We start from the raw sequence: 14,162 nt of genomic DNA on the forward strand, positions 1-14,162 counted from the left end.
AACTATTCTTCCTACCTGTATTATATCCCCAGCATTAAAACTCATCTCATCATGGTTCCTTGCTTCGAAGCGATATAATGCTTTGTAATTCACCAAAGCTCTGGGAAGCTCGCCTAGAGAGAAGATAATGGTCATCATTTGCCACTTTCCTGGATACACATCTTTGCTATGACTCAATAAAGTGCTCTTTAAAATTAGAAAAAATGGCGCATCAAACAGCATACTGAAATTCCATGTGATAAAGGCCTGCCAGAATTTAAATATCTTGAGCAATCAGACTCCTGGCAAGACCAAACAAGGACATTCATGTTAAGCAGCAGGCGGTAAAACAAGGGTGCATGGCGGGCACGGGCTGAGGTGGAGTGGGCGCGGGCTGAGCAGTGCAGGGGGGAAGGAGACTGAGCAGCAAGAGGCTGGTGTGACCCGTGGGAGTCAAAACGTAACAGGGAAGAAAAGCACAAAAGGGAAGGTCACTCATGCAAAGATCAACAAGTAAACAGAATCAACTGAATCAAAATCAATCGCTTATCTGGATGGTTCCAAGAGAAACAGAGAGTGCACAACTCCTCTGGACTTGATATACTTTACTTAGTTCATTTACGGAACAAAGGCAAACAAATGCTTTAACTTAGTGATTTTTGAACATAATGATTCAAAAAGATTTGTGCCTCCGAAAGAGAGAATTATTTAGGCATGGACTCTGATGTGTATCAAAAACAAAGTTTATCTCCTGAAAAAATGTCAGTGTGCAAAGATTTAAAATTTTACTGTGTTTCATTAAAACAGTTTAGTTATACTGATTGAATATTTAAAGCTATTTACTTCAACTATAAAGACCATGTCAGGGTCTGTTTACAGTCAGTCAGTGACTACATTCTTCCTTTCTACAAGGTCTATCCTCAGTCTGTTTTCCTTTTTGTCAAGTCTACACACTTCTTATACAGGTTTAATTTAGAAAAAGGTTTTTTTCTGACTCAACATTAGCATCTATTTTCACTTTTTTGTTCTATCTTTTGCCTCATCAGAACCTTTATTTTTCTTGTTGTTTTTGCTGCTCTGTATCAGAAAAAGGAAATCTGTGATTTTTATTCTTATCCTTACATTGTTTCTCCTCAGCTTTCCGCTCCTCTGCTTGAACTTTTTCTTGTGTTTTTTCATCTTGGAGTCGCTTTTGTTTTTCTTCTTCCTCTTTTCTAAGACTCTCTCTCCATAAGTTTTCTTTTTCTTGCTTTGCTTTCCTTTATATAAAAGAAGAGGGTTGCAGGTTGTCTTAAAAAATTTTTTACACAAAAAATACAATAGAAGATCTTGTCCCAAACAGGTGAAAGAAATATTATTTATTTTGTATGTATCTATATAAGATCTAGTATAACTGTATATCTGTTATAAAGAAAAGAGTTTAGAAGGGGGGCTGTGGAGAAACAGTGGGATCATGGATGAAGGGGAAAAACCAATTAATTGATTAATCAAGAGGAGAGCTCTGGACAAACAGATGAGCTGTTTATCATACTGTCAAATTCCTTCTAACCAGCCAACCTGCCAAACCCATTATAAAAAACAAAACAAAACTCAGTGATGAGTGGGTGGATGGGGGAATTAAATGGAACTATCCAGAAAACAAATGTAAAAACTACATCTAAATTCTCTTCCTTTGATTCCAGATTCTTCACAACAACTGTCTTCCAGCTCTTAGTTCCACCATTCTGCTAATTCCAATTTTCAGGATTCTGTCATTGCTACAGAAATAGAATATGATTCTGGACAGATTATTTACTTTGCAAATCATCATCTTCAAGTCTTTTTCACTTGTTAGAGCATTTTTCCTTATATGTCTACGCGTCTGTGCATGTTTCTATGATATCCAAAAAACTGCAGCTTGATTTCTGGCTGGTCAAGATAATCTGTGATCAGAGTCAGTTATTTTATTGTTAGCACTCAGGATCATCATAGCTCTTCCTTGCATATATTACACCTCTTACTCAGAGGTAGAGCTTTCATCCTAAATTTAGCAACCTCAGCTAAACTAAAGCTCTCCAAACCGCAGCATACACAATAGGGACAGTGCAGACTGGGGTTGGAGACATCCCATTTATATCCAAGGTAGAAACCTTAGCTTCGTTCCATGTCTTCATTCCTATAATTCCTGGAGGAATTTGGTAATTCTGGATAATTCCAAAAACTGCAGCCCCAAGTAATCATGAACCTTTTTCATCCCCAAACTGTCTCCTCTTTCACACGCCTGGTACATTAGTCCTTGACTAGCTTCCTCTCAATCCCATGCAAAACCTCCTACGCCCTCTATCACTTCAGAGAGCTTCCTCCCACATTTTCTGTAACTGACATCAGTTCTCTCTTGAGAGCCAAGCTTCTCTTATAATCCTTACTTAACGCCAACCACTTATTCCCTTTCCTGATCCCAGCCTAGCCTTTACTTGAATCCCCGTATCCTATAGGCACCACCTACATGAGAGTATTTCCTACAGTTTTACTGGGATAAATAAAATATAAAGAGAGTTAAGATAATGTCAAATCAAAGTCTGTAAAATTCTTATTTATGAGTTAGTGATGAGAAATTGATCCAGAGCCAGAAGACACCTCAAAAGCTGGACAAATGGCAAAGAGGTCACATCTACAACATGATAACGACTACCGAGAGCTTGGGACAGGATGGGAACATACCTGGGCACATGACCCAGAACTCAAGATAGAACTGTAGTCCAGTTCTGGATTAATCCTACAAGTATATTACTAATATGGCCTGTAGGCCCAAAAGGAATTGTGAGCAGTGATGAAGAGGTATTAAGATATCTGTGTCCACAGAAAACTCTGACACAGTGACTGGCTAGTAACTACTGCACAGTTCCTTTATGCGATGCTCAGTGGCACAACTCAAGTGGAAAAGAAGTCTTCTTAGTTTGAACTTCACTGTCTCTACTTCTATATTATTTTAATATCTCTTGTGAAGGGCCACAAAAGTGAGGCTCTTAGAGTGTCACAACTCTTTGTTTAGCTGTCTGAGTTCCTACTAGGATGATGAGTAAGGAGTTAGGAGTAACCCAGAGTCTACCTGCATCATGACCAACAGTGGCCACCCAATAAAAATGTGTTGAAAGTTGTTACTATGAAGCATTAAGAACAGAATGCTGCTAAATGGTAATGTGTTCTTCTTGCCTCCCAGAAACTATTAGCTCTTTTATGGGCATTACTTATTTACTCTCATTGAAGGCAAAAGAATCATGGTTCATTGATATTTGCTAACTAGTCATACTAATTTCTGACACTAGGGAACTTAGGAGTTAAAGAGGGTCTGACTGACAGAAAAAAGGTCAAGCAAAATCTCCAAATGAACAGTTCAATGCTTATTTCTCCTTGCTGTAAGTGGAGGCAACTGAGATTCTCAGTGGTATGAAGACTGCTTCATCAACATGGCTTCTGCACTCAGTCTTGACACTGTGAAACTAAGTGTTCAGTTTTTATACTCTTTCACAAAATAGTAGTAGGTTTACTATGGAAATCCTGAGGGCAAGATATTGTACTTGGCTTTCGGCAACATTATTTAACTCTCAGTTACCATGAAGTATGTTCATTAGTAGTTTATTTTCCAGATGGAGAAACTGGGGTTCAGAAAGGTAAAGTGACTTAACCAAGGTTATCCAGATAGTATGCGGTAGATCAAGAATTCTAATCCAGGTCTGACTCCAAAGTCCATTCTTTTACTAACTGAACATAAAACTGATTACTGCAAACTCAAAGAAGATTGAATTTTGAAAATTTAAAATCTAATTATTATCCCAGAATAATCCTTTTATTTTCCTTAAAATTTCTAGTCAAAAGATACAGGAAATAGAAGTAGAATTCTAATAGCAACAGAGTATAATAGGTTATCAGCTCTATTACCTGGCAGCCTCATCTTCTAGTTTCTTTTTTTGTATAAGTTCTGATCTTTTTCTTTCAACTTCCTTCAACTTGTCACGCTTGATCTTATGAAGTTGTTCAAGGGCTAACTGCTGTGTATGGTAGCTTTCTCTCAGTTCCTAAGGAGAAAATGAAAATAAGTCAATATATTTTGTCTTAAGTAATGATGTGGCATTTGCATCAAAAGACAAAAATCTTAAAGCAAAACAATTAAGTTTTAAAAAATATCTTGATGATAAAAGAAAAATCTTGAATACAATTATTTAAGTTATGTAGCCACTGAAGACAAATACATGTTAAAATCATCTATTTTCATATTAATTTACTTTTAAAGAACACATGGCCAATTCTTTAATTTGGTACTTTGTTTTCAATAAGAAAGTAATCTATCAAAAACACAAGGAAACAATCTGCTTGTTAGAACACTTGAAGAGGAATTTTGCTCATTCATATATTTGACATACGTATTTAACCAAGTTACCCATTACTTTTATCCAATAAGAGTCTGAACTAAACACAGAAGCAATTATTTAATAACCTAATTCAAAACTAAAAATGGAAAAACTAATGTCTGCCTAGAGCCATGATTCTAATGAGCTAAAATAATGAAAATTATTCCAAACAAGAAATGAAGAAAACAATTGCTTATTAAGCATATTTCTATGCAAAATGCTACAAAGGTTCACAGGAGTTTGACCCAAGGTCATTTGACTGCCAAGTCTATATATAGTCTTTGCCTTCTATATTCTCAAAGCACAGAAAAGTGCCGCAGTGTAGGATATCATTTTCTTTCTCTCTTCTTCTAACAGCATCCTTCTGGGGACATGATCTCTGCACCCTACCCTCTAGGTCCTCCCACCTCTCCCCCATGTTGTTTTAAGGAGTCTGTCACATGAAGGATTCCTCCCAATCCCACCCAGGTGTGGTCATTTAATCCGGTTTTAACTGATGACAGCACATCATCTCCCTGGCCACATGACTGGTCCAAAGGACATGTACATGACCCAAGCTGGGATTCAGATATATTGAAGAAGAAAGAAGGAAGTCTTCCCTTCTCTGAGCTCATGAAACTGGGATAAGGCAAACCTGGAGTCCCCACTGCTGAGTGAGGCCATCAGAGGTAGGAGTAAAGCAACAGAAGAAAGAGAGAAGGAGAGAGAGAGAGAAGAAGAGAGAGAGAGAGAGAGGTGTGTGTGTGTGCATGTGCGCACAGAGGCAGTGAGATCAAGAGTTGTGGGAAGGGGACTTCAGTCAGTTTCTCAGTGTCCAGGGGTCTTCTACTGATTCTTAGTGGGTCTAGGGCTCTTCTAGCAACACCCTCTTCAGCTTAACTGTTTTGAACTGAGTTTCTTTTACTTGCAATCAACAGAATCCAGAACAAGAGAGTACAAAAAAGGCTGCAGTAAAAAAGAGAAAACAACCCAAAACCCCACAAAAACCTAAAGTAATCAAAAAAGCCTTCATGGTGAAAGTGGGAGCTCAGGAAGCATCTGGACAGAATTTTTTGGTAAAAATATTTTGGGACATCTACCCACATACAATAACAAGACTCCAAACTGAAAAAAACAAAACTATTTCTTTTCAGAAATAAAATATTTTATAGGTGAACACTTTTCACTTGATTGAAATGGTAGATCTGATTGAGTACAGTGTGGTCTCAAATACTATGTCCAAAATGTCTGAGGTCAAGACTTACATCTTAAGTCAATAGTAATACAATTACTACATTCACAGCAAAGTTTCCACAGAGCTCAGCTTCTATGGTTCTGTTTGTTGTAGCTTTCTCTAAATCCTGTTGAGCAGCAGAATATTGTGGTTATAACCTGTGCAGAAGCAGCATGGCTTAGTGGTAAGAGCTAGTGGTAAGGGCCTGGAAGGAGACCATCAAAGTCTGAGTCAGGCTCTGACAGTGACTGAGTAATCTTAGGGAAGCTACTTTACAGCTTCCTCATCTGTACAATAGCCTTAAAGTACATGCCTTGTATCAACGTTGTAAGGACCAAATGGATCAACACACTTACAGTGCTTACTAATAATAGGAGGCACACAGTAAGCTCTCAATAAATATTAGCCATTATTGCTGGCTGAAGTCTTAAATGAGAGCTCTAAATTTAAAAGGACAGTAATGTCTGATCTTAACATGGCTATAAGGTTAGTGCTTTAAAGTACTGCTCCAGTCCTCTACCAGTCCCTTTCCTCTGGGGTCTGAGTTGATGAGCTCCCTGTATTCCCCAAGGCACTCTGCATCCCTGTCACAGTCTGTGTCTGTTGACATGCTTGCCTCCTGCACTGGAGGGAGTTTCTTGACAACAGGACTATGTTTCATCAAGGCCCAAGAGAGGGCCTAATACAGTGCAAATATGCTAACTGAAAAAGCATAATAATAATCTATGCACATTAGTAAGATTTGCAGAGTACCACAATGTTTGCCAAAAACATCTCTGCCTGATTACAGGGATCCTGGGAATTCCTATTTGAGATTCACTCCTCTGGATTAGGTCATTGCTTTCAGGCATCTAATTGGTGAAATGTAAGTTAACAAGAAAAAGTAAACCAATCACACTTAATGAACAAACTGTTCTCAGTCTTAGTGGAATGACAGATTATCTTTTTCAGGTTAAGGCAGTTCTCTTCAATTCCTAATTTACTATTAAGTTTTTCATTTTCAAATCATGAATGGGTGCTAAATTTCTGCATCTAATTATATGAGCATACCATTTGTCTCCTTTAATCTGTTTATACAGCAAATTATAGTAAACATTTTTATATGTCAAAACATCTTTGCACGGTTATGATAAATCTATCTTGGTCATAAGAGATTTAAAATTTCTGTTTTTGGCCTTTTAATTTGTTCTGTCTTTGTTCAGAGACTCCCCCTCTGTGTTAAACTGGCCTATAATTATTCTTCATCAGACTCTTCTATCAGGTTTGCGATCATATTCATAACAGTCTCATATGATAAACTGGGACTATTCTCCCTCTTTCCTGTGCTTTGAAAGAGCTGTGTAAGGCTGAAACTATTTACTCCTTCAGTAAAAACTATGAATTTGGAGTCCCTTTTAGGGGAAGATTTGAACTTCAGTTTAAAATATATCAGGGGCCTCCCTGGTGGCACAGCGGTTGAGCGCTGGGTTGCGAAGCTGCCCGCAGCCTCTACAGCGCGGGTTCGTTCCCCGGCTGCTCCCCGGCCACCGAAGGAGGGTCCCACATGGCGCGCAGACCTCTCCTGCCGCCCGCTGCTCCCCTCAGCAGTGTACTTCAGTCCTTCTGCCTGCTCTGCTCCCTGCTCTGGCTCTGGTGAATTCTCTCACCCTCCTGCACTTCTGACTGTACCCAGTGCTTGTATAAATAAATAAATAAATCTTTAAAAAAAAATAAATAAACAAATAAATAAAATATATCAGACTGAAACATTTAAAAATTTTTAAATCACAGACTTCAATATTTAAAGACGGCTTGGGCAAGGATGATTCTGCTGTATTATCTGGGTTGCAGTAAAATTATTAATTTATACTAGACCTAAATAAAGCAAGAATACGTACTATCACTTCTTGGACACTCACCAACAGAAAAGTAAATTAACAAACTAATAGAGGAGGAAATAATAGATTAACAATTTTGGTCAGAAAATTGAGGGCAAGAAGGGAGAGGAAACAGAACAAGGCAAGTGAGATGAATAAACAACAGAGAAAAATGGTAGCTTTAAGTCCAAACTTGTCCTTTTACATTAAAAGTAAACAAACTGAGGGCCTCCCCGGTGGCGCAGCGGTTGAGCGCCGGGTTGCGAAGCTGCCCACAGCCTCTGCGGCGCCGGTTCGATCCCCGGCTGCTCCCCGGCCACCGAAGGAGGGTCCCACATGGCGCGCAGACCTCTCCTGCCGCCCGCTGCTCCCCTCAGCAGTGTACTTCGGTCCTTCTGCCTGCTCTGCTCCCTGCTCTGGCTCTGGTGAATTCTCTCACCCTCCCGCGCTTCTGACTGTACCCAGTGCATGTATAAACAAAACAAACAAACAAACAAATAAATAAATAAATAAAACATGCCTCTAAAAAAAAAAAAAACTTAAAAAAAAAAGTAAACAAACTGAATACTCCAATTAAAATCAAAGAGACTAGATTTTAAAGACTCCAACTATATGATTTTAATAAGACAACAATTTAAGTATACACACAAACAGGTTAAAAGTAAGAGACTGGAAAAAGACATACCATGCTAACCAAAGGAAACTGGTACAATTAAACTAGTATCAAAAAAAACAGACTTTAAGGCAAGAAACAGATCTACAGGAACACCTCATAATGATAAAGTGATCCATTCACCAGGCAGCTGGCAGCTGTAACAATTCTAAAGTTGTATGCACATAGCAACATAGTCTCAAAAATCTATAAAAAACAAAATTTAAAGAGGAAAAGACAAATCCATAATCAAAGCATAAGATTTTATCACACCAATCTGTCTGATACAAATTGATAGAATAAGCAAATAAGAAAATCAACAAGTCCAATTGTAACAGGGTGGTCCCCAGGAAAGGGGGAGGTTCCCTGCCCCACCCAAGGGAGGGTGGAGCTGAGCAGGAAGAGGAGAAGCTGCAGAAGAGACTGAGGAAGGAAGGAAGCAGGATGGAGCCAGGAGACCTGGAGGAGGCGCATGGAGCCTCGAGACACGTGAAGAAACTGCGCTTGTCTTTTGGTCGTGGACTGGGTGACACAGATGTGGGTGAGACCCGTGGGGAGGTGACCATGGCAGCTTTTATCTTGATATTGATTATGCTCTTTTCCTTCCGGGCTTGTCTGGTTGTTTCTGACCCTTTTCTGTGGGTCCCCACTGGAAGATGCCTTAGACTTGTGGCAGGCTTTGGGGCCTTGCTCTGGGCCAATCCCATTTGGATGGACTTTTACCCACGAGGGGACGGGTAACTTTGGGTGCTTGATTTAGAAACTAGATTCTTTGCCTTTCCTGTATTGTTTCCTAGTTTTATTAAAGTTCCTTCCCATTAAAGTCTCATATGTTTTGTGTTGATGTGGCAGATGGCAGAACCCTACATAGAATAGGCAGGTTTGCGGGGTTTGGGCTGCCCCTCTCCCTGTCCTATAACAGACTTGGCGACCACGAAGGGACCATATTTGCATAGAATAGCACAACGGATCACCTGAGATTGTCAACTATGTGCCAGGAATAACCCCAAGACTGACTCCCACCCTAAAGCCATTGGGGTTCAATATCGAGGCCAGTGCCCTATTGAGGACTGGCAGGTGGACTTTACACAAATGCCTAGAACAACAGGCAACTTCAAATACCTGTTGGTTTTTGTGGATACGTTCTCGGGATGGGTGGAAGCATTTCCCACAAAGACGGAAAAAGCTTCCAAGGTTGCAAAACAGCTGCTGAAGGAGAAAATTCCTCGCTTTGGGTTGCCGGATTCTATCCAGAGTGATAATGGGCCAGCATTTGTCTCTGATGTTACTCATGCAGTAAGCAGTGCGTTACAGATCAACTGGAAATTGCATGCTGCATGGAGACCGCAGTCTTCTGGACAAACGGAGAAAATGAACCACACCTTAAAGAAAACCTTGGCAAAACTGTGCCAAGAAACACAGCTTCGTTGGGACCAGGTACTATCCCTTGCCCTCCTCCGTGTAAGAGTGGCACCTAGAAGTGGGCTACAATTAAGCCCCTTTGAAATTGTGTTCGGAAGACCCTTCCAGGCCTCAGTTCTAAAAGCCACTCCGAAAAATAGATGACTGGATCAAGAAGATGTGGGACATATATACCATGGAATATTACTCAGCATTCAAAAAAGATAAACACATGCAATTTACAGCAACATGGATGGCACTGGAAGGGATCATGCTCAGCGAAATAAGCCAGAAAGAAAAAGAAAAATACCGGATGGTCTCACTCATAGCAGGAATCCAGAAAACTTAAATAAGGGACCAGGAAAATGAATAACTATAAGAAAGTGAAAATCAGAATCAACAAAAAACTATGAACCAGAGACACTTTTAGGGGGGCGGGGGCGGGAGGGGAGGGATTGGGGTCAGAATGGGGGGGCTGCAATTGTATGGGGAATATAAAAATAAAATTTATTATCTAAAAAAAATAAATAAATAAAAGCCACTCCGGAAATAGCTCAAGATTGCCGGATCACACAATATGTGAAACACATCCAGGAGGTTCTGGCAGTAATTCATAACTTTGCAAACTCAAGGATCTCTATGCCTCCTGATCAACCATTGCATCCCTTCAAACCTGGAGATCAGGTCTTACTGAAGACCTGGCAGAGTGGGGACCCACAGAAAAGGGTCAGAAACAACCAGACAAGCCCGGAAGGAAAAGAGCAAAATCAATATCAAGATAAAAGCTGCCATTGTCACCTCCCCATGGGTCTCACCCACATCTGTGTCACCCAGTCCACGACCAAAAGACAAGCGCAGTTTCTTCACGTGTCTCTAGGCTCCATGCGCCTCCTCCAGGTCTCCTGACTCCATCCTGAGGAAGGAAGGAAGGAAGGAAGGAAGCTTCCTTCCTTCCTCAGTCTCTTCTGCAGCTTCTCCTCTTCCTGCTCAGCTCCACCCTCCCTTGGGTGGGGCAGGGAACCTCCCCCTTTCCTGGGGACCACCCTGTTACACAATCACCTGTCTTCATTCTCAAGCAGCAGTCCCTAACAGAAGAACCACAGACTTTATAAGGGTGTTGTTTTTTTTATTAGCATTCAGGGGTGCATGAACTGGAACAGGGATAAAATTAATCTTTCCTTTCAGTAACCTCTATCTGCAATACAGCATTTCCTTCAACTCAAAATATAAGCAACAAACCACAGTAATGTTGGCTGTGCTCGTAATGTTTTTACCAACAGAAAGCAGGTATTTTCCTATTATATTACGGATTACATTTACAGATTACAAAACTTTGTTTTACACAACTTGACTTGAAAATTATGGTATTATACCTGTTATCAGAGCTCATTATTTAATTCACTAATACAGAAGCACATATATTGCATTTAAAACATTATTCTGAAAAGGGGTCCAAAGGTGTTACCAAACTGAAAAGTATGTGGCAAAAGAATGGTTAAGAGTCTCTCATTTAGAAAATATTTCTAACCCATGCTTCCCAGAAGTTCTTCTGGCCCACACCTCCTAATATTATATCCTAGCTTGGAGGAAAGAGGTTATTAAGGGAGACTTCAATGACCTAATGTAGGTTACCCCAGATCCTTGGAAGCTAAAAGAACCTAACTCCTTGAAGTAAGCTATAATACTGGATTCACAGGTTCTATTTTCCCTCTAAGAAAAAGTACTTTCTGAATCATTCATTTTCCAAAGTCAACAGCAGTGACTTTCCAATGCATAAAAGGTATTTTGGATATTCAAGGTAATCTCTTCCTCAATGAGAACAACAAAAAAATCTGTATAGTACCTAACAGTTCACAAAGCACTTTCATATATATATATATATATATATATATATATATATATATATATATATAAAATCTCATTTAATCATGAGACTCAGCAGCGAAGACAGAGCAGATATTGTGAGCTTCATTTTATAAATGAAGAAAGCAAAATTTGGAGGTTAAATGACAAAGTAACACATCTAGCAAGTGGCGTGGACAGGACAAGAACTCATTTCCTCAGATTCCCAGACAAGCACTGTTTTTGTACCTCACTGCACATGACAGGCTATTGTGTGTGTTTCCTTAGTGGAATAACAGTCATCAAATGTCTCATCTTTGATCTCACTGGATTTGTTATTTGTCTTAGCATTTTAAGCAAAAGAATAAAAATAAGTGTTGATCCTGTACATGTCTATTACAGGGTCCAATAGAGCATGATTTCTTAAGATAAAGAATTTTAATTATTATACTTCTGTTGTCACTTTAGCCTAAAGTGTGCTTATAACTAGACAACCGAACTTTGGTGGAGAAAAAGCATTCAATCAAGGATGACATTTTCAATTTAAATTCACGATCTCCAACTTCAAACAGGCCTTCAACATTGCTCCCACACCTACTGTTTCCTCTGTTAAGCCTGCACCCCCAACCCCATCAAGATGTCTACTGCTGCATACTTCTCTCTCCTGAAACTTCCTAATCTTCAACCTAATTCTGCACACTACCAGCTATTAACCTCGCTTCCTTCATTAAGCCACTAGATTGGAATGTCCTCATTTTTCTATCTCAAAATCAATAAATCTTCTTGCCTCTACATCCACAGAAAGAAGGTTGATACCACCTCTGTGGATGGGCTCAATTATTTTTCCCCCAGCTTTATTGAAGCATAATTGACAAAAATTGTGTACATCTAGGCCGTAAAACTTGTTTCAATTTATGCATACAACATTAAATGATCACCACAATCAAGCTAGTTAGCATATCCATCTTCTCACACAGTTGCCCTTTCTCTACCTTCCTTCCTTCCTTTCTTCTCTCTCTCTTTTGAGGGAGGGATGAGAATGGTTATGATCCATCCTTAGCAAATTTCAAGCACAGAGTATTATCTGCAGTCACCATGCTTTACAATAACTATTAGATCCCGGAACTTACTCATCTTGCATAAATTAAACTGTATCCTTTGTTTTTCAAGTCAAATCAGAAAATAAATATTCCTGACTTCATACTGTCTTTTCACCCTCGTCCTAAAGTGTTGTTGGAATTCATTTTATTTATTTATGTATTTATGTATTTATTTATTTATAATAATAAATTTTATTTTTATATTATAACCTGCCTCAGCTCCCATTCACTCCTAATTTGCAGCAATCCCGCCTCACTGATCAGTCAACTGAATGGCACTATCAGTAAGGTCCCCAAGGGTCTCCTTGTTGACAATTCAATGGATATTCACAATGATGGCCTCTTCTCTTAAAGAAGACTTCTTCTCTTGCTTTCTGTGACAACATTGTCTCCTGACCACTGTGACAAGATTTCATCCCCATTTAGCTTCTTAAATTGTCTTTGATGAAAGTATCAATAAGCAGTAAAAAGCTAGAAGGCAGGAAGCAGAAGGAAGAAAGTAAAACAAGAATATTGGAGACAAGGAGACAAGAATACTGCTGGCCTGTGGAGAATCAAATGCTAACTGAAAGAATCAGACTTATATGGGTGTGAATACCGTCATAAATCATCATCAAACCTCATTTCATGTATGAACAAATTTAGGCTTAAATTTCTGTGCAATGAGCAGCAAAAGTTCTAAAACTAGATAATCTGGTCATTCATGCTACAACCAGAAAGGAAAGGCCAATACCATCTTTCCAATTTGCCCTACCTTTGTTTAGGTAACAAATGAACTCTACTTAATGTGTTTCTGCCTTTCACTGTGCTGCACACACACACATACACACACGCACACACACACAACTGCTCTACTGTCATTCACATAAAAGCTACTAGGTCAGCGAGTGGCAAATACAAAGTACCTTTCTTCAAACTTTATTAAAGCAGAATTCACTGAGTATTTTAAATACTCTGTGTACTATATGGGACAAAGTAAATTACTTATTTATAAATGTGATTTAAACATTCTTATCTGAATGACAAGCAAGTCTAAATAAAAGACCTAGTAAGTAACTAGATATAACTAAAGCTGTCCCTGCGTTATTGGTTCTTTAATATTTTCCTTAGAGCGGTGTTAAGAAGTAGTCTGGTATTACGTGACACAACCTTGCCCTAGATTTCAGACAGTATAAGCTTTAAACAATCATTTTCAGTGATACGGGCAGATGATTCAATCTCACATTCCCTCAGCTTTCCTATGAATTGAATTAGTAATCATCCCAGCAGCTAACCCAATTCACAGGGATGTTGTAAGGGAACCAGATATTTAATTGCCTTGGGTGTCTCATGACAAAGGCTATTTTGGGCAAACCTACAGATTTCTGGCATTAGACTCAAACAGGCAGTTAGACAGCAGAAGGATACTCAAGCAAGCAGAAAGAAAAGAGGTCTACATTGTATGTTATTTCAAACAAAGATATTCAGATAAATGCAAAGAATAGTCTAGTTTTTTAAAAAAGGAAACAATAAAGTAACTCAAAGAAAAGGAGCTAGATATTAGAAAATAACCTTAAGTAAGAGGAAGAGGTTGTTGAGACAGCTTAGCAGAGACAAAAGGCACTGAAGAACAGAGTCATCCATATTCCCACACTGTAAGATAAGGCAGATAAAAAGCCAATTAAACTATGTACAGATGTTTAAAAAAACAATGTAGGGAAGATAACTTGGTTGGCTTGTCTGTCCATCAAT

At 39.1% G+C, this 14,162-nt stretch overlaps 1 protein-coding gene across 2 annotated transcripts in view; it reads right to left on the bottom strand.

Moving 5' to 3' along the window:
- Positions 1-14,162, bottom strand: part of ITSN2 (intersectin 2) — a gene marked incomplete at both ends in the record, with an annotated part of 85,343 nt that overhangs the window by 39,575 nt on the left and 31,606 nt on the right. The window contains 4 exons of one of the 2 annotated variants that reach the window (XM_084235251.1): positions 16-113; positions 1,102-1,238; positions 3,898-4,034; positions 13,983-14,063. In XM_084235251.1, the coding sequence (XP_084091377.1) occupies positions 16-113; positions 1,102-1,238; positions 3,898-4,034; positions 13,983-14,063 (453 nt within the window). The remainder of the gene's footprint in view (positions 1-15; positions 114-1,101; positions 1,239-3,897; positions 4,035-13,982; positions 14,064-14,162) is intronic. The other variant, XM_084235252.1, reaches the window with a different exon arrangement.

This window comes from Talpa europaea (assembly GCF_964194135.1).
Source record: "Talpa europaea genome assembly, chromosome: 6".
Lineage (NCBI taxonomy): Eukaryota > Metazoa > Chordata > Mammalia > Eulipotyphla > Talpidae > Talpa > Talpa europaea.